This window comes from Mirounga leonina, unplaced genomic scaffold, assembly GCF_011800145.1.
Source record: "Mirounga leonina isolate KUSES-001 unplaced genomic scaffold, KU_Mleo_1.0 Mir_151, whole genome shotgun sequence".
Classification (NCBI taxonomy): Eukaryota; Metazoa; Chordata; class Mammalia; order Carnivora; family Phocidae; genus Mirounga; species Mirounga leonina.
This window is the reverse complement of record NW_023270377.1, coordinates 83,156,558-83,175,737: the sequence shown is the minus strand read 5'-3', so window position 1 is coordinate 83,175,737 and position 19,180 is coordinate 83,156,558. Positions and strand designations below refer to the sequence as shown.

Here is a 19,180-nt window from a genome sequence, read left to right as displayed (position 1 = left end):
TTATTTTTAAGCAAAAATGGACAAATTCCATGTCTACTATGGATAAAAAAGACCCCAATAATCTTCCTAGTTAGCCAAGTCTACCCTTACCAAAGAAGAAAATAGAGACATGCATTCTTTTAAGTCAGGCTAAATATAATATTGTTTACAGTATATAGGTAATTGAAGAAATCAGGTTTTCCCTCCACCCACAATATATCTAGATAATTGCCTCATTCCTTACCACCCCCATCCCTCGTCACCCTGTTCCCTTATTTTACTGCATAAACAACCTGGCTTTCCCTTTTGTGGTATTTGCTTTTTCTTTAACTAGCACCCTTCAAAGGTTAAAAAAGAGAGAGAGGGACTATTCAGTCTGCATCACTACTTAAAACTATTAGAAGACAGCAATTCACTAGTTGGGACAATACAATTCAAAACACCAGAAAGATAACAGGTTTTGAGAAATTGGCATATGTTAGTGATTATACAATCATTCATTTCCCACAGATTTCTTTTTATAGGAAACTTTGGAAAATCCCAAAAGAACTGACCGAGTCATTTAAACCACAACAGGTTTCTTTCAACATCAAAACCATGGGTAGGAGTGGGTGAGGAATCATTTTCTTTTTCTTTTCTTTTATCCTCTTCTCTTCTCTTTCTCTTCTCTTCTCTTCTCTTCCTTTTTATCTCCATCTCTCTTCTTCTCTTCTCCTCTCTTTTCTGTTCCTGTCCTTTCCTTTCCTTTCTCTCTTTCTTTTCTAAGCATGGATAGCTTGGTCTGAGTGTACAGAGCTGTGGCTTCCCCTCCTGTGGACGCCTTCTGAACAGCAGACCTGACTTCCTCCTCAAACCAAGGCATCCTGAAAACATCCAAGCAGAGGAAGCATTTTTTCACCATGACATGGGAAAGGGCCACAGAGATCCAAATGGAAACGGACATTTCATGTGAGTGACTATTTCTACCCCAGCTTGGCTTCTTGCCTAATTCAACAGACACTTAGGTGGCTGACGAGGGAAATTTTTGTTAAAGTGGATCCAACACTGAGTTGGACACGAAGCCTTTTGACTGGCGGCCGAGTTCCTTGTGCTAGCTGGCAAAATTCACAAATTTTTCTTTTGGTTGTTGTTGTTGGGTTTTGAAAATACTTCATTTCCTGGCAACAGTTTTCTTTCTTTAGTAGATAAAGGGAAAGATCTTTTCCATCTACACCATATAACACTCCTATCATCTTAGAAACTGTTTTCTCAACCAGGCAGGATCCCCTGAAGACTCACTCTCGCTCTCCATGGCCTCTTGACAGCTGGCTTATAACCAAGTGGTCTCAGAAACGTCCTCCCTTTCCCTGATTGTGTATGTCAGCAGGAGTCTGTTTGCTGTCATCAGAAGGTTCATCTTACATGTATGACCACAGGAGCTGTGTGTGTGTGTGTGTGTTTGTGTAAGGGGTGGGCACAGAGCCCAGTTTTAAGCTTTCAGGAATACTCAAAAACTGTGATTGAGAAAATTAGAGATAAAGATGGTACTCCTTCCCCTGTTGCTCCCTAGGAAGCAGTGTAAAATCTCTTGTTATGGGACACCTATCATATTGATGCAATACACACCACTGTGTTAGTCAAAGATAGACAATCTTCTACACTGGTGGCAGAGTGAATCGACACAACCTTTCTGAGTAGCATGGTAACAATACAAGTCAAAGTTTTAAAAATCATCTATCTGTACTTAGGAATTGATCTTAAGGAAGTATTCACAAGTGTACACTAAGATTTATTAGCAAGGATTTTCACTGCAAAATAAAAAGTGAAAACAAATGTCCAACATTTGGGAAATGGTGATGTGTCCATCTAATGGAAGATTCTGTAGTTGTGTTTTAAAAGAATATACAAAGATATGAGGCAAGGTCTTTAACATACTGTAGAGTGAAGGAAAAAGAAGAATAAGAAACTGACACCGTTTAATGACAGCTTTGTATAAATATGTATGCATGACTGCATAAGTAAATGACTAATAGGAAATACACCAAAGTTGTAGCAGTGATTTTTTCTGTAGCTTGCCATTCCAGCTAGGATGGATGGATGGATGGATGGATAGATAGATAATTAGGTAGATACACGTAAAACTGTTTTTGTAAGAAGGAAAATGCACTTTGTTAGATACAAAAAAGGAAATATTTACCTGATCTGTAAATAATTATGTTATGAAAATATCCATATCAAAGTAAAAAGAAGCATTTCATAGGCATAGCCATCACAGAAATAGAAATAGTTTAAAACAAACAAGAAATTCTAGGTAGAGCAGACAGGTGAGAGACAACCTAGTTCCTCTTTCTGTTTTCCCAGGGGAGAAACAAGAAGCACAGAGAGGTGGTATTTCTTTTATTGAGGTCATACTAACTTTGTGATAAAACTAGAACAAGTCTTAGCCCTTAGTTCATTCCAGTATGCAGGAGACGGCATTTTATTGTTACTGTTCTTTCTTTGTTTACATGTAGGTCATTGATTTTGATTAAGTTTGGATTATTTGATTGACATATTTACCTCCCAAACGGTCACCTGTTTCTTGATATTGTGCATGGTTTGACATTCTAGATTGGAAAAGATTGTCACAATATTAATAATAGCCCTACATGTTGTGTAGACAATGTTTGATAAGTGTTGGTATGCAGCAAGAGCTTCTGTCTTTGAATCTGTTGCTATTTATGCATCTGACTTTTAACGTGGATGCCTTTGAATTTGAGATTAATCAAAAATGCAAGGGAAATAAACTAAAAGAAATGATTTCCAATCCAGTAACACAAAGTTCCTCTAGTAAGGTATTTTTTTCTGCATCAAGTACAGAAACTTGTAAGAATTCAATAAATAGTTGGCGACCAAATTAATAAACACACAAAGTTTTCAGAAACATTTTCCCTATGGCATGGAATTATATGTAGTTAGATTTGGCAGTACTGTTTAAATAATTCACATAGGTCTTTCCTTAAATTGTATGATAAAAGAAGACTTCCTGAAGAACAAGAGTGGCTTCATTTTGGTTTAAACGCTTCCCTTTCTCAATGTGTAGATCTTATGTTGCAAATATTAACTGTGAAAGCATCACATACTACCTACCTGGTATTATAACTTTCTTACAATTCGGTCAGTGAGTATTTATAATTTCTAAGTAGGGGTATTTAAGCTAATGAGTTCTGAATAATATTTATGAACTATATTTTAATGACCCATTCTTTTGGGCACCTGGGTGGCTCAGTTGGTTAAGCGACTGCCTTCGGCTCAGGTCATGATCCTGGAGTCCCGGGATCGAGTCCCGCATCGGGCTCCCTGCTCGGCGGGGAGTCTGCTTCTCCCTCTGACCCTCCTCCCTCTCGTGCTCTCTGTCTCTCATTCTCTCTCTCTCAAATAAATAAATAAAATCTTTTAAAAAAATGACCCATTCTTTTTATTGAAAACATTAAAATCTTTTAGAAATCACTTTATAAATGCGATTATAATTCTTTTACCGTATTCATAGACCACTGCTTTCTCAGGAAAAGAGGTTACATGATTCAGGTTTAAAGAAACAAATTACCGTGCTAATCTTCAGGTATTTCTCTTCCTGACATGACCACTCCCATCTAATTGTGGCCGCACAGGCTTCATCGTGGTGCTGCTTTCATTGGTGCTCCAGAGGTATTTGTCAGAGACTTGAGATTTGATGTAAGAAACACTAACCTTCAGCTCTTTCTGAAACAGACTGGCTCCTCTAAAATAATTCATAGAGTTGGCCTCATGAAAAGATAGGTGAGTCTACCAGGTAGAAGGACTTCAAATGTAATACAGGAGCTTTTAGTAGCATTTAGACTGATGTTCAGGATTCTTAGAATTAACTGTGCAGGCATCTCTGAATGTCGTGGACTGTTGAAAAGCCCAGAGCACGATTGCTGGAACTGTCCCACAGTGGTAAGGTGTTCAGTTTGGCCATGGAAGTTTTGAACAAATTGGGAAGTATTACTTAAAAGCTTCCTTTGATAAGTTGCAGGGTCTCATAACCCTGGGTTCTCTTCCTCTCGTGGCACTGATTGGTGCATCCTGGGTAGAGGTACCTGCCTGTCGAGATGAGGCAGGTGCCCTTTACCGGCCGTGCTCCAACTCTGACCTAGCCTGCTTTACTCAGACATTAACTCATTTCCAGCTTCATCAATGTGGACATTTGATTTTTTTTGACCGCTGTCAGAGGACTAAAGCATTGTCGGTGCTGCCTTCTGCCCCAGGTATATTTGTAACTTGACTCAACATTTAACCCCGTATTGCATTGGAAAGTACGCTGAAATTTCAGTAGGTAATTCCCTTTTATATCCTTTTATGTGTAAATTATAGGCCCTCTTTATTCATTTTACGTCTTCCCTCTATTTTTAAGGAAATAATACAAGGTTTCCTAACCAGCTTTTCGGGGCTACTGCAGACTTTGCTTTTCTCCTCCTTTTCTGAAGTCTCATGGCATGTTTTATCTCTAAGAATTTAGTTCTGATGATTGGCACTGTAATATTGCTCTGGAATTCAATCCAATTCAAAGTCAGACATTTTTCTCCACAACGGGCAAGGATAATGCCTTTTACCAATATTACATAAAATACTAATATTTTTACTCATATTACTACTAATAAACTGGTGTTAATTTACTAAAATTCCTAATATTACCGAACCTAGTTGAGCGCTGCGTGCACAGCAGATCTGCAAGTGTACTCATTGACTGCGTCAGTATTTCCACTTCTTCACTATTTAACCTAAAGCCTTAATTTCTTTGAGTATGAAAATTATTTATTGAACTGTAGCATATCACCCATAATGCATAGTAAGTCAAATAATATCAATTCCTCCTTCGTGTGTTTAGGAAGAAATACTTCTCACAGATGCATAACACAAAAATGTTAGTTCCTGCCCTGAATTTCTATTGCCTTATACATTTCTTCTTACCACTGCTGAGCCAATGTTTTCCTCTTTTAATTTCTCTATTAACTTTAATTAGGCTCATGAGTTTGCCGGCCAGGTGGGTTTTCCCTAAATACTCACAACTCCATTTTCCAGGCTAACAGCAGAATTAAGTTAAGCTGCAGATTTGTGGCAGAATCTAACATTATAAGCTATGGAAGTTTCCAGTGCCACCACAACTCATTTTATCCACTGAGGATTTCAGCAGGCAGCACTTTTAATAAGCCAGGCTCGACATTTTTCAAGGAATACTTTGGGATCCATTTTTGAAGGCAATATTGGTTATGATTCCACAGCTGGAAGATTTCTGAGGAAATAATGTTTTGTCCTCTTGAAAACGTACTTGGTCCACATGGCATACAGAACATAATAACTCTAAGCAACCGGTTCTCAATTTTACTAACACATATCTCTAATATGTAATTTTCCAATGTCATTATAGTAGGGGCATATGATAAAAGAAGAGTAGGATTAGTTCCAATTCACTCTTATTTTATCTCATTTTATTTTGTCTTTTAGGGAACATAAATCGCCTACATTATTTATGTATTTTAGCGCATTAACATAGATTTCATTTGTAATTTTCTTACTAAAAATCGGGAAAAAATGAACAGAACAGAGCTGAAAATCTTCCTGCGATCATATGGGGCATTAGATCGTCTCAGGTACCGGCTGCTGGTTTAATAAAAGGATAGGATTTCCATTTACTCCGGGCAGGCTTAATGTATTGTTCTCGGAGTGAGACAGTCAGAATGAGTCAGGAGCCAAAGAATACACTTTATAGACACAAATAATCGTAAATTCAGAATGTCACCTTTAGGCAGAGGCATTTTTATTATTGTTAGTGGAGCTGCTGAGTAGGTTTGATGTTTTATTCTCTTGAGGACTCAATGTTCCCGAGTCCTGGAGCCCTGTCTTTATCAGGCTTGCAAGGAGGGAGCCCAGCCAAACTTGCTTCCTATACTTCTCTATGATTGATAGCAGATGGCATGCTTTAAAATAAACCTATCCATTAGCAGTCCTCAGTGTTTTTACTCAAGGCATTTACAACTGTCTCAAGCAGAAAACACATTCACTCCATGAACTAGTTTCAGTCCACAACAGCTGTACAGGTGCAAATCTCTCATTAACTCTTAAATAGTAGTGAAATAAACAATGGCTTTTTCTCTTACGCTATTTAAGGGAGTATACTTCAAAGCTGCTGTGGAATTACTCTCCTCCGCAGCAGAGCTTCAAAGGATGGGTTTTATTTTTTTTTAATTTTTATTTTTTTAAAGATTTTATTTATTTATTTGACAGAGACAGAGATAGCGAGAGCAGGAACACAAGCAGCCGGAGGGGGTGAGGGAGAAGCAGGCTTCCCCCCAAGGAGGGGGCCCGATGTGGGACTCAATCCCAGGACCCTGGGATCATGATCTGAGCCGAAGGCAGACGCTTAACGACTGAGCCACCCAGGCGCCCAAGGATGGGGTTTTATTAAAACTGAGTAATATTATGCCATGATATGCTAGTCCAAAGAAGGTATAAACCATGCGGTAGATGTTATAGTTTTAAAACTCATTTCTAGGCACACGTATTTGGTGGTAAATTACAGTCTCATAGGAGTGCTTGTAATGAGGTAGAAAAGAAGAAACAAAACTCAACAAGAGTCCTTGGCCAGGGACTCAGGCCCCTGATCCCATGCACCTCTACCAGAGACATGTAGTCTCCTCTCCCCTCCCTCTGGTCCCTCCCTGTTTGCAAAGGGAGTGTTCACCTGAGCTTTGGCCATGTGATGAGTTAATGGTTTCTTTTTAGGCAGCCAACCAAATTTCCTTGCATATTGGTGTTTAGAGAAAAGCAGTCATTTTATTTATTTATTTTTAAAGATTTATTTATTTGGGGGAGGGGAAGGGACAGAGGGAGAGAAAGTCCTGAAGCAGACTCCCCGCTGAGTGCAGAGCCCTACTTGGACTTGATCCCAGGACCACGAGATCATGAACTGAGCCGAAATCAAGAGTTGGACGCCTAACTTATTGAGCCACCCAGGCGCCCCAAGCGAAGTCATTTTAAAAGTTAATTTGTTGGGCGCCTGGGTGGTTCAGTTGGTTAAGCGACTGCCTTTGGCTCAGGTCATGATCCCGGAGTCCTGGGATCGAGTCCCGCGTCGGGCTCCCTGCTCAGTGGGGAGTCTGCTTCTCCCTCTGACCCTCTTCCCTCTCATGCTCTCTGTCTCTCATTCTCTCTCTCTCAAATAAATAAATAAAATCTTAAAAAAAAAAAGAAAATATTAAAAAAAAAAAAAAGATTCCTAATTTTACATATAAGGAAGCCACTGTGTTGTGTTATGGTTGTTGTAATTAACAATAAGACCCCAGACAGAGTATTTCCTGAAAGGAGGAACTGATAGCTTGGATTCCAAGGCCACACTGCCTGGGTTCAGATGCTTGCTTCAGCACTTATTGTCTGTATGACTGTAAGCATGTCCTTTGTTGGTCCCTGTCTGTTTGCTCACTTCTTACTTTATAGGCCTACTGTGCGCTAATAACTGATATGGTCATTGTGATGACTGAATGAATTAGTGTATGTGTAATGCATAGAAGAGTGCCTGAGACTTAGTAAATGCTGTGAAAGTTTTAGCTATTGCATTGCAATCATCATCATTATGAATCATATTAGACTGATGTTAAGCCTCTAATGTAGTCTTCTCTGATTATCTTCTTTGTCTAAGATTCTGTGTTTTGAAATATTTTAATGTTCAAACAAAACAATTTGTTTTTATTTCACATTTTATTAATCAAACACATACACAGTTGCCAATTGGAGACTCTGATCAGCATGAGGTAGTAAGAGTTTTCATATGAAATTGATAAGATTTTACCCCAAAGCAAAGTAATTTGACACTCTAGCTTTAGCAGCCTTATTATTGGTGAGTGTGTTATTCCCTTGGGCCTTCTGAAATAATGAAACTGGTTGATGGAGCCCTTCATTACAACCTTCCATGGGTCCCAGTGGGCCCATGCTGCCATGATAGGTAAACCTAAGCCAAAATATCTCTTCAATGGGCAGCTGGAGAAGCAAAGCAGTAACAGTCATAAAATATGTTCTATGCCTATCCTATCCCCAGCTATAGTTTTTAAAGGGGAGCATGGTTTAAAGGATTTTTCAGACTGAGGCCACATACCAGAGACTTGCCTTTAACTGCCTAATGACCACCTAATACAGATATTTTGGAAAAATGCTGAAAAAATCCAAGTGGGCATAAGGCACTTCCATTACAAGCCATCTTCATGGATTTTGTGTGTTTTCTCACCAGGAGCCTTTTGTAGAGACATTTGTCTTCTTGTCTTTGAAAGTTGCACTCAAGTAAGTTTTAGAATAAATATACCTATACACAAGGTGAAAAAAACCCCCAAATGATGCAGGGAAATTTAAGTGATGAACAACACCTGTTAGTGCTGGCTTATTTTATGTTGGTATGGATATTTGATATCCAATTATTACCATTATAATAATGATTTGGTTACCCATAACATTTCACTTGGATTTCTGAAAAGTAATTCCATATTGGGTGTGGTTATAGAAGGTAAACACTGGGCCAATGGATATTCCATACTTCTTGCTGTAAGCTTCAAGGGAATATGGCTAGAAATTTGAGATTACTCAAGGGTACCTTGATGTGCATTTTAGAGGAAGTTGGTATATTAATGGTTCCTCTACACTTCATTACTAGTTTTAGTATCACACTGAATGGGATTAAGTCAGTTAGATTTACAAACTCTTTACACAGAGAGGAAGAAAGAAAAAAAAGAAATAAGGAATGGGGCCTAGGAAAATCGGTACACTTATTGGATTAAATGTCCTAGAGAGAGAAATTAAGTTTTAGTAAGAAGTTATTTTTTCCAGAAAGGTAGATATTAGGAGCTTGAAAAAAATTAAAAATATATTTAAATATTAAGATTTTTATGGTAGAATGAACTAAGACTATATTATTACAGAAGTATAATTATATATGATTTATATCTCCTATAGAACTCCAAATAATCAGCATTTGTAATGCAATGGAAGAAAGGAAGTTAGGGAACTCGACATCAGTGTACCTGCATTCAATAAAGAATAACAACCTAATATCTGTCTACCCTTAGGCCAATTACTTCAGCTCTTTGTTCTTAAATGTAAGTTCCCTATGTCTCAGATCCCTCATCTGTAAGTTAAGAAGGTTGGACTAGATCAGAAAACCAAACAAATCGCAGGTGGGTTTGGATTCCCCACTCCCATGGCCATGACAGGCAGCAATAATTGATTACAGACTCTCCCTGCTGAGCCAATATGAGTCCTTTGAATTCTCAATGCAGTGACCTGAGCAGCCTTTCTTTCAAAGTGAACTTGAAATGAGGCTCATTTGGTATCTCTGTGAGTCCCTCTATGGTCCCTAAAGTGGATTAATGGTTTTCCACCTTGAGGCACTATCTAAGTTTAAATGGGCAGTTGTGTTAAATGGAGAAATGGATAAAATAATACATATTTTGGTGAGTATGGTATAAATGCTGGTGTTTTAATATTTCCTTCAATGACTGTATTCCTGTGAGGAATGCTTCCTTTTAGGGAAATCACTTTTTTTAAATTTTAAAACATTTTTAAGATTTTATTTATTTATTTGTCAGAGAGAGAGAGAGCACAAGCAGGGGGAGCAGCAGGCAGAGGGAGAATCAGGCTCCCCGCTGAGCAAGGAGCCTGATGCGGGGCTCGATCCCAGAACCCTGGGATCACGACCCTAGCCGAAGACAGACACTTAACCAACTGAGCCACCCAGGTGCCCCTAGGGAAATCTTGATATCCTTTCACACTGGCTCATTTATTTATTGATATGGCTTTAAAACTGCTGAACCTATTGTTTTCTTTTCATTGCTCACTTGGCCTCTTATTCAGTATAACCTTAAAGTACTTTCTGCTAGTTTATACCCTGTCTGCGTTCTTCTAAACTGATCCAAGAATTGTGTTCCCAGTGTTCTCTTTGATAGCTATTTATCCCTTGAGTCCCCCTTTTCCTGTTTATTCTTTTGAAGACTTGTTCCACTTCATTCAAAATTTGAAATTTGAAATCTCCAAGTACTGTATATCTGTCTATATCTCTCTCTGAACTCTGTTCAGTTGGAATGTTTTAGAAGTTGAGGTTCATTCCCAACGATGGATCATGTTGGGTTTCTCTGCATTATTAGTTATGTGTCAGAGTAGACAGCAGTTATCCAGAGCTTTCCAAAGTGAATAGCAGTCCTTGGAAACCAGGACATTATCTTTAGTTGACAAAACTTCCCTGATAAATATGTAACTTATTGCATCATCTAAAATAATAGCAATTTCGGGCACCTGGGTGGCTCAGTTGGTTAAGCGACTGCCTTCGGCTCAGGTCATGATCCTGGAGTCCCGGGATCGAGTCCCGCATCGGGCTCCCTGCTCAGCGGGGGGTCTGCTTCTCCCTCTGACCCTCCTCCCTCTCATGCTCTCTCTATCTCATTCTCTCTCTCAAATAAATAAATAAAAAAATAAAATAAAATAAAATAATAGCAATTTTTTTAGAATGTATTGAGTTTAGCATTATTCCTTACAATAATTCTTCTTTTTCATATACTTTCAGATGGAATAAATAAACTGTCCCAGCTCAGAACTTTATTACTATTATACCTTTTAGTAGCACTTTACATGTTATAGAATGCTTTGAAGTTTCTATTTCTAGTGGTTTTCAAGAAAATGTGGTCTTTGGGATATAATTATGGGTTAGGACCTACGAGACAGAGTTTAGCCCTTCCCTGTCTCTGTCACTGTGATTTAGGTTACAATCAATGACCAGTGACCCTATTTCTCCACAATCAAGTTTTCATCTCTGTAAAATGGGTACAGTATTGCTAATTTTGTTTGTGTGTGTGCTAAAAAGAAACATTTTCCTAGACTATTTGCTTTAAGCTCTTCAAGAGAAGAAAGCCATGAGTATCATACTGTGTCATCTCAGACCCTGTTTACCACTCTCATGTTCCCTTCCTAACAAAGAAATAATGAAATCGTCCCTGAGACAGAAGAGTGGCTGGATGGTAGCCAAGGATTTAGGTTGCATCCCCAGTGGTGTTTGACATGTGTGTTAATCAGTTGACGTTCTTGTCACCTGGAGTAATGTTAAGTTGAATTTGTATGTTCAGCACAATGAAACAAGCAAACAGATTTTTCAAATGTTGAATGTTCAGCAAATTAACAGTTATAAGCCTTCATATCCAAAGGCAATGAAGTATTGTTATACAATTAAAATTAAACAGAATTTACATTGACAATAAATAAATATATACTTTAAGTTGAGAAAAATGTGAGCAAATATATTAGCAATAATTAACATGTAGTACTTCAAATAATAGTTTAATTGTTTACAAAACTAATTTTTCTATTGCACATTCACAGCAAAGCAATCGGGGCATTAATCAGCTAGGTTCTGAATGGCTGACTATCAGAGGTTTGACAGAAATCAGGTCAGAGGCTTGCTGTACAGTTTCCTCTTTGAGAAATCTTGTGACTATTCCCAGGAAGAGAAGCCAAACACACACACACACACACACACACACACATGCGTGCACGGGCGTGCAAACCTTCATAATAAACAAAATAACAATATGACTTTATGTGGAACCTTTATTTTCAAAGGATCCCAGAATGCTTATAAACTGTTATTCAAACCATATACAGGAACCACTGAAGCGCGGCCTTATTTTGGAGCCAGAAGAGGAGCTGAAATGTCAGTTGAAGTGGATGTTCTTGTTCTGGAAGGGGTGTGGCTTGCGTGACCTAATAGGAGTTTTCTGGCTCTGATTTCTGCCCTGCTGTGTGGGTGGAATTCCTCTGCTTTGGAGCTGCTTGTATAAGGCGAGGCTGTATTGCTTTGGAAGGTGGGAAGTGAAGGAGCATCCAGTAGTGGAAAGAGGAGGCATGGGGAATGGACTGTTTATGTTCCTGTCACCAAGTGGCAGTGACTACAGCCAGTCACGAGTTGCTGGGCTCCCTGCCCCTGGGTAGAAAAACTCTGTCCCAGGTGCTAACTGAACCAAGTTATTTGCATTGCCAAATGAAAAATTCATCTCCTATGTGAGTTTTTGAAGGAAAAATATAATGACAAGTTCAACTGGCTCACATATAGGATCGTAGAATTTTGGAATAGGATGGATACCAGAGATTATCTAGTCAAAAAGCTTTATTTTATCTTTGAGAAAACTAGGACCCAAACAGGGGAAGAGATAAGAGCACTATCTTCAATCAATATCAGAATCTTCCATTTGGAAGACACCTTAGTGATTAACTAATTACATCCCCCACACAATTATAGAATGACATCCAAAACCCTTCTGAGAATTATTTCAGCACTTCTGTTGACTGACAGGGACTAGGATGTCAGAGAGCAATGAATTCCATTGTTGGAAGTCTCCCCTTAGGAATATTCTTCAGAATATTCATTCTTTCATTTCTTTAATACACATTTATTAAGTGCCAATTATGTGCCAGGTATTAAACTAGGCTTTGGAACACAAAGGAACAAATACAAAACAAGAGCACCTAATATTTATTGAGACCACATTACAGGTTAGTTACCATGTGCTTTATACATATTAACTCATTTATTCCTCATAACAAGCCTTTGAAGTAGGAGCTGTTATTTTCCCCATTTACAGGTAAAGAAGAGAGTATAACTTGCCAAAAAGATGCAGCTAATAAGTGGCAGAGCAGGGATTTAAGCCAGGTGTGATAGCTTTTGAGTCTATGCTCTTCACCATAACTCCATTGCACTCTAAGTCACCAGCTAAACCAATAAATGAACAACACAATAATTGATTCTTATTAGAGCTATGAAGCAAAGGAGCAGAGTTCTACAAAAGGCTTAATGAGCCCCACTAGCCACAGTGGTCAGGGAGGACTTCGAAGGAACCAGCCATCAGAATAGCTTTGTCCAGAGAAGAACAAGCTCAAAGGCTTCCCCAACAAGAATGGGGAAGAATCTGATGGAGCCCAAACTTTCTTCTTCTAAAGTTCTCCAATTTAATTCTACTCTTGAAATTATAAAATGTAGATTGAATCCCTCTACCATATACATCTGGGAGTAAGTGTGGCTCTTTATCTTGAGAAGTACAATATAAACCATCAATCAGTGATTTTATAAACAGACCTTTGCCTTTTAATAAAGGCCTTTGTAGAAACTATTAGGTTTTGTCCTTAATCTCTGCTCCTTTTATTTTGTTGTTTCTGTCACCTCACTTGCTTCTCCCACCTTTATAATAATGGTGTTTGCTAAAAACGACCTCCCCTGATCCTTGGCACTTTAACGGGAAAAAAACAACTAAAATGTTTAGTTTAGTGTTTACTATGTATCAAGCTTCAGGGGAAGACCCTTATATACATTATTTCATTTAAATATCACACTTCGATAAATTGTATCATTAAATAATTTAACACATTGAGGTCAGGGAGATTAAATTTGCCTAAGACCACTCTACTGGTTAGTAGCAAAACCTGAATTAAAAAAAAAAAATTGTTTGCATGATTCCCAAAATTGCTCAACTCTTTTCTTCCCATATTCCCCCTGTTAATTTGCTGAATATTCTGATGTTTAAAAATTTTTTTTACTTGTTTTGTTGTTCTGACTATACAAATTCAACTTAACATTACTCCAGGTGATAAGAAAGTCAACTGATTAATGTCAAACACCACTGGAGATACAACCAAAATCCTTGGCTACCATCCAGCCACTCCTCTGTCTCAGGGACAATTTCACTATTTCTTTGTTGAGAAGGTGACCTGAGGGTGGAAACAAAGTAGAGCCTTACTTATGATGGGAGCTTCCTAGGACAGCTTAGGAAACCTCAGTAGGGTTAGGGCCTCCTCTTTGTTGTTGTTGTTACATATACATCTCTAATCTCAGGATGGGTCTTATAATTGATAGCATTTTATAAGCCAGTCATGGCATAGTTTTCATTGTTTGTTTATTATGAATGTACTTGGTCATAGATAATTATATTGTTTTTTCAGTTATATATGGATTGTTGCAAGTACATATGTTTAATTGCTTCTTTTTATTTTTTTATTGAAGTATAATTGATGTACAATATCCTATTAGTTTCAGGTGTATATCATACTAATTTGATATTTTCATACATTACAAATGATTACCACAATAAGTCTAATTACCATCTGTCACCATACAAAGTTACTGCAATACTGTTCACTCTCTTCCCTATGCTGTACATTATATCCACATGACTTACTTATTTTATAACTGGAAGTTTGTACCTCTTCATCCCTTTCACCTATTTCTCCCACCCCGTTGTCATTGCTTTCTAAAATGTTTTCTTGATTGTTGTCTCAAAACTTGCTGTTGACTCCTTGTGATCAGATAAAAAAAATAAAACATAAAATCAAAACTTGGAGAATAATGTCAAGTGATCTGGAAAAAAAAATTAGAGACAATGGTATAGCACTCTTTTTTTTTTAAGATTTTATTTATTCATAAGAGACAGAGAGAGAGAGAGGCAGAGGGAGAAGCAGGCTCCCCGCTGAGTAGGGAGCCCGATGTGGGACTTGATCCCAGGACCCTGGGATCATGACCTGAGCCGAAGGCAGATGCTTAACCATCTGAGCCACCCAGGCGCCCAATGGTATAGCACTCTTAAAGAACTGAAACAGCATCAGTATTCTGCTGGCATGTATCATGCTACTGTGTTAAAAAAAAATTCTGAGCATCATGTCATCATTTAATTAGCACTACTTTTATTTTCTTTATCACACATAAAATAATCCTCAGTGTTAGAGTCCATGACATCTTAGAGCCAATAAAATATGATGAATGACATGACCAAATTCACATAGAAAGTGACTGGTAGGGCCCACAATCACAAAACTTGTAAAGGGTCCATACTCCAGAAAATGGGAAAAAAACAACTAAAATGTTTAGTTTAGTGTTTACTATGTATCAAGCTTCAGGGGAAGACCCTTATATACGTTATTTGCTAAGCTATCCTGCCTTTTAGTAGAACAGTGAGGAATTATTTTTTTTTCTACTCCACGTATCAAAGATGGGCAACATATTATATGCATTAAGAATTAAAATGCATCCTGCGTTATGCCTAGAAAATACTATAAAACAGACCATGACATAATAAAAATACATATTCTATCAGTGTTGATTATAATCTTCGCTTAAGGTGGTATACTTTCAAATACTAACATTGAATTGATCTCCTACAATCAGTCTTCAAGGACAGTGGATTGAGATGGTAGCCATTCAAGAACACACACTGTGTCCATTCTTCATTCTAGGTTTCCCTCACATTGTATCTCTTTTTCTGATGTATGGGACTGGTAGTCTAGTAACGTAGGACACTGGGGCTTGACATGTACAAAGAAACTGAAACACTACATTATCTTGGGATAAGAACAAAGAAGAGAAAAACAAAACTACTTAGGGAAGAGTTAAAGAGTTTCTTGATGGCGGAGTATCCTTGAAATTAAATATTTCTCTATACAAGTTGACATTTAAAATGTGTGACTTAAGAGAGATAAGAAGAAAATTGTGAGAAATATAACCTTAAATATTTTGGATCACATTTTCATGAATTATGCAGCATTTGGCACAAACTTTAGGAAACAGAAACACTCTAAGGTAATGATGAGTATCTGTATGCACTTCATGTGAACATACATGCCCGCTGACACAGTGTATTTGGGGTATAACGTACTAGATATATAGAATATGTCTATGGTCACATTGCTTTTCCTGCCACTGTTCCATCCCTGGGACTAAATGCTGGCTCTTGAAAATTTGTCTTTATGGATGCTTCCATGCTGAACTTACGAAACATAGTTGTTGGATAGCACAAATGTTGTTTTCATTCTTCCCGGGCAGTCGAATGTCCTCTGAGAAGTCACCCTGCAGCCATTCTTAGAGATGACTTGTTGTAGACGGGACGGAACAAAGCGGTAAAAGAAATAAAATGAAGCTATGTTGTCATTGGCTACCCTTTAAACATATTAAAAACTCTCAGAAGAGATAATCTACAGTAGGGAATAGTGCTGTGTTGGCATAGGGTGCACAGGATGACCTAATGGGTCTTTTCCATCTCTAATTCCTGTGATATTGCAGATCTAAGAGATGGAGCCAGTCATTGTTTATACCATGACAGATTTCTGTCTCTCCCCCACCTCCCCACCTCCCCACCCCCCTCCTGCGTCCCTGGAGTTCAACAGAGAATCTCTTAAAATAAACAAAAACTGTGAGAAACTAAGAGAAGTCAGGGACTGGTCCACTTTTTTTTTGGTGGCAGAGTATGGAAAGTATGAAGTGCTGATCTAACTGTACACGCTGGAAAGCACAGGGGCCTGAGCCATTTACACTACAGGCAGTAGTTAAAAAAGGAAAAAAAAAAAAAAACTTGAAAAAATGGGTGTAACCCTGGGCTTTGATACAACTGGCCTTTCAGCCCCCACTTGAGATTTGAACATCCCCAAGGGAAGCTGTGGTTTGGAATAAGATCGTGCATTTAATTTCACTCAGAGAACTTATTGGACTTGGCACCAAAAGAAAGAATTTGCAGTATATTTTTTGTCATGATTAGTGGCCCCCTCACCACAACATTTGATTATTTTGGAAAGGGAAAAGTTAAATCCTTGTAAAGTTGTGATTTACAATTTGCGAGCATCCAGGTAGGGAGCATGACTTCTGCCAGCTTGATCATGGGATCCACATTTTATTCTAGCTCATTGATGTGAGAAAACAAAACAGTTCTGTGGGGGGAAATAGACTTGGAAATATATCCCTTGATTATCCTGGGAGATTTTCTCTCTACACTACATCTTCTCTCAGTCACGTTGATTTTGGTCTCGGCTGGAACTTGTAGCGAGAAACTGGCATGTGGCTGGTTTACTTTTCATTTCTAATCTGTAGTATCTGGTATTTTCATTGTTTGATTTCTTGGCCCTCATGGTTATGCAAATCTTGAGGCAAAGGAGTTAAAAGGAGGTTCTAATTTTATACCTGAAAATAACTTTCCCTGGACATTTTTTTTCCCCTCAAGCTTTATGATGAAGAGTGGAGATCTCATGGATATTTTAATACAGACTAAAATATGCCCAGATAACCAAAGGGAAAGGGAAAGACCAACCGGGTAGTCTGATGAATATTTTCCTGGTAGATGCACAACTTTCCCCACAACCATGATGCTTTATCCTCTGACATTAAGAATTCTGTTTGCAGAAGTCACATTCCTTTGAACTCAGCTTTCTGAGATGGTGTCCTGCCACAAGGACTGAAGTGGGGTAAGTTCGAGCATCAATGCTGAGTAACAGCCAAGCAAATCAGATTCTGCTCTAGCATCCAACAGTCAGTCGGGTCTTGAAGCAAATCTCGAAGTGGACTTAATACCAATTTCATGCCACTTCTTTTACTACTTTTGAAATTTGGGGTCTATTTCTATTTGGATTTGTGCTTGCTGGAAAACAGTCTATAACGTTCAGGCAGAGAGTTCTCACCATGATTACTAAGTGAAAGCTATTTGCTGAATAATGTCAATGTAGCAATGCTAGCGGTGTTGTTGGCAGAGGGAAGACACTTTTTTTTCTCTTGTTCTGGACTTGGACAGGGGATAAAGATAAATCAAAGAATTTCACTGGTATTTGGGAAGTATTCCATTTGGTATACTTGTCCCAAGTTGGTCATGGTTGTTAAGGGGATAGACAGGTAAGGGCAAGGAGCCCGGGTTCCGGTCCTAGCCGCTGTGTGACCTTGGGCAAATTGTCTGTCTCCTCTAAGTCTGTCTTCTCCTCTGTACAATGGAGCAAGTATAATGGTTTCATTTGGTTGTCGCGGGGATGGGAAGGTGAATAGGAATGTATCATTAATGTTGTATAATGATTGGCACATAATAAGAATTCAGTAAGTGTTAGTTATTATGGCTGTTTGGTATTGACCTCAGGAGCAGGAGAGTTCCTGGTTGTATATCCTGGTAAAATTAGATTCCGTTTCTCTGTGGAAGCGAGATACAAAATCTGCTTCCTCTTTCTACTCTCACTGACTTAATGACAGGGAGTCAATAAGAGTGTTCTTATTTGACCCCACCTTTGCAAAGCTAATATGAAATTTGAATCAAAAGCGAATTCTTTCTGTTTTAATGAGGACTTTTTCAATTGATCGTGACAGAAAACCAACTTGAACTTTTTCTTATATTCTCATGTTTCTAGGAATTCTAATCTGTGGATTCCTGTTATCTCCTTTTCCCTCCTGCCCACCCCCCTCATTTTTACTCTCTCCCTTCCTTCTCCAGCATTTACTTTCTTCTGTGACGGTTTCATTTTAGGCAAGCTGTCTACACATGATGGCAAATGTGCCCTCCCAGCATAGCTGATCTGACAGAATTCCTAGAGGATACATCACAAAATAATAAAATGATGTGGCACAGAGATAATTCTCATAGTGAAGGCTAGATTTTCTCCCAAATATCTCTAGTGGATATACACCAGTTACCACTTGTGGTTCATTTTTCTCTACATATGCTCCTTTTTTTATATGTGCACAAATTTGTAATGTCTTTCCTTAAAATAACGCAACCTTCCTCTATACTATAAACACATTCACCTCTTTCAAAACAGATATAAACCTATATCTTACTTTGTTACTGCATCCCAATGCAAGTTCAGGGTCTTTGATGGAGGTATATTTGCCTTGAGTCTGATGCAAATGTGGCAATTTCATAAGCACCAAATGCTACATGGTATTTTCAATTGTCACCTCCATGGACAATGGAAGAGGAATGAGGAGATAAATTCATTAAGATTACCATTCAGAAAAGAGGAGAAGGAGAAACAACTTATAGCGGCCAAGAATTTTGGGCATATAGCATATTCTGTTGGACTAGGGTGGCAGGATCTCTTCCTTCTGGTGGTGGAACGTGTTCCACAGTCACCAATCTGGCTCTGAGATGCTTTTTGTCCATTGTCTTTCATAGCCCCATCTGAGAGGGCAAAGGTTCTCCTGCTGTGACAAAGTGACTTTAAGCAACTCATGTCATCCTGACATGGTCTCAGTGCCCTGGGGAATGACTTGGGGATTGACCATTCCCCACCTTTATTTGTTGGTCTCTGAGTTTCTTTGATAAACATCTTTAATGTGCTATGGTGAGTGCTGTGAATTGTGCAAGACTGATGAATCACAGACCTGTACCTCTGAAGCAAATAATACAAT

General features: G+C 38.4%; 1 protein-coding gene across 8 annotated transcripts in view; it reads left to right on the top strand.

The window, feature by feature from the left end:
• Positions 1-754: 754 nt before the first annotated feature.
• The window catches only part of LOC118012471, a 275,259-nt gene continuing 256,833 nt past the window's right edge, over positions 755-19,180 (top strand). For all 8 annotated transcript variants that reach the window (XR_004679715.1, XR_004679716.1, XM_035008086.1 and 5 more), the window contains exon 1: positions 755-927. Coding sequence is in view for 6 of the 8 variants with exons in the window: in XM_035008086.1 (XP_034863977.1) it covers positions 884-927 (44 nt within the window). In the remaining 2 variants the exon portion in view is untranslated. The remainder of the gene's footprint in view (positions 928-19,180) is intronic.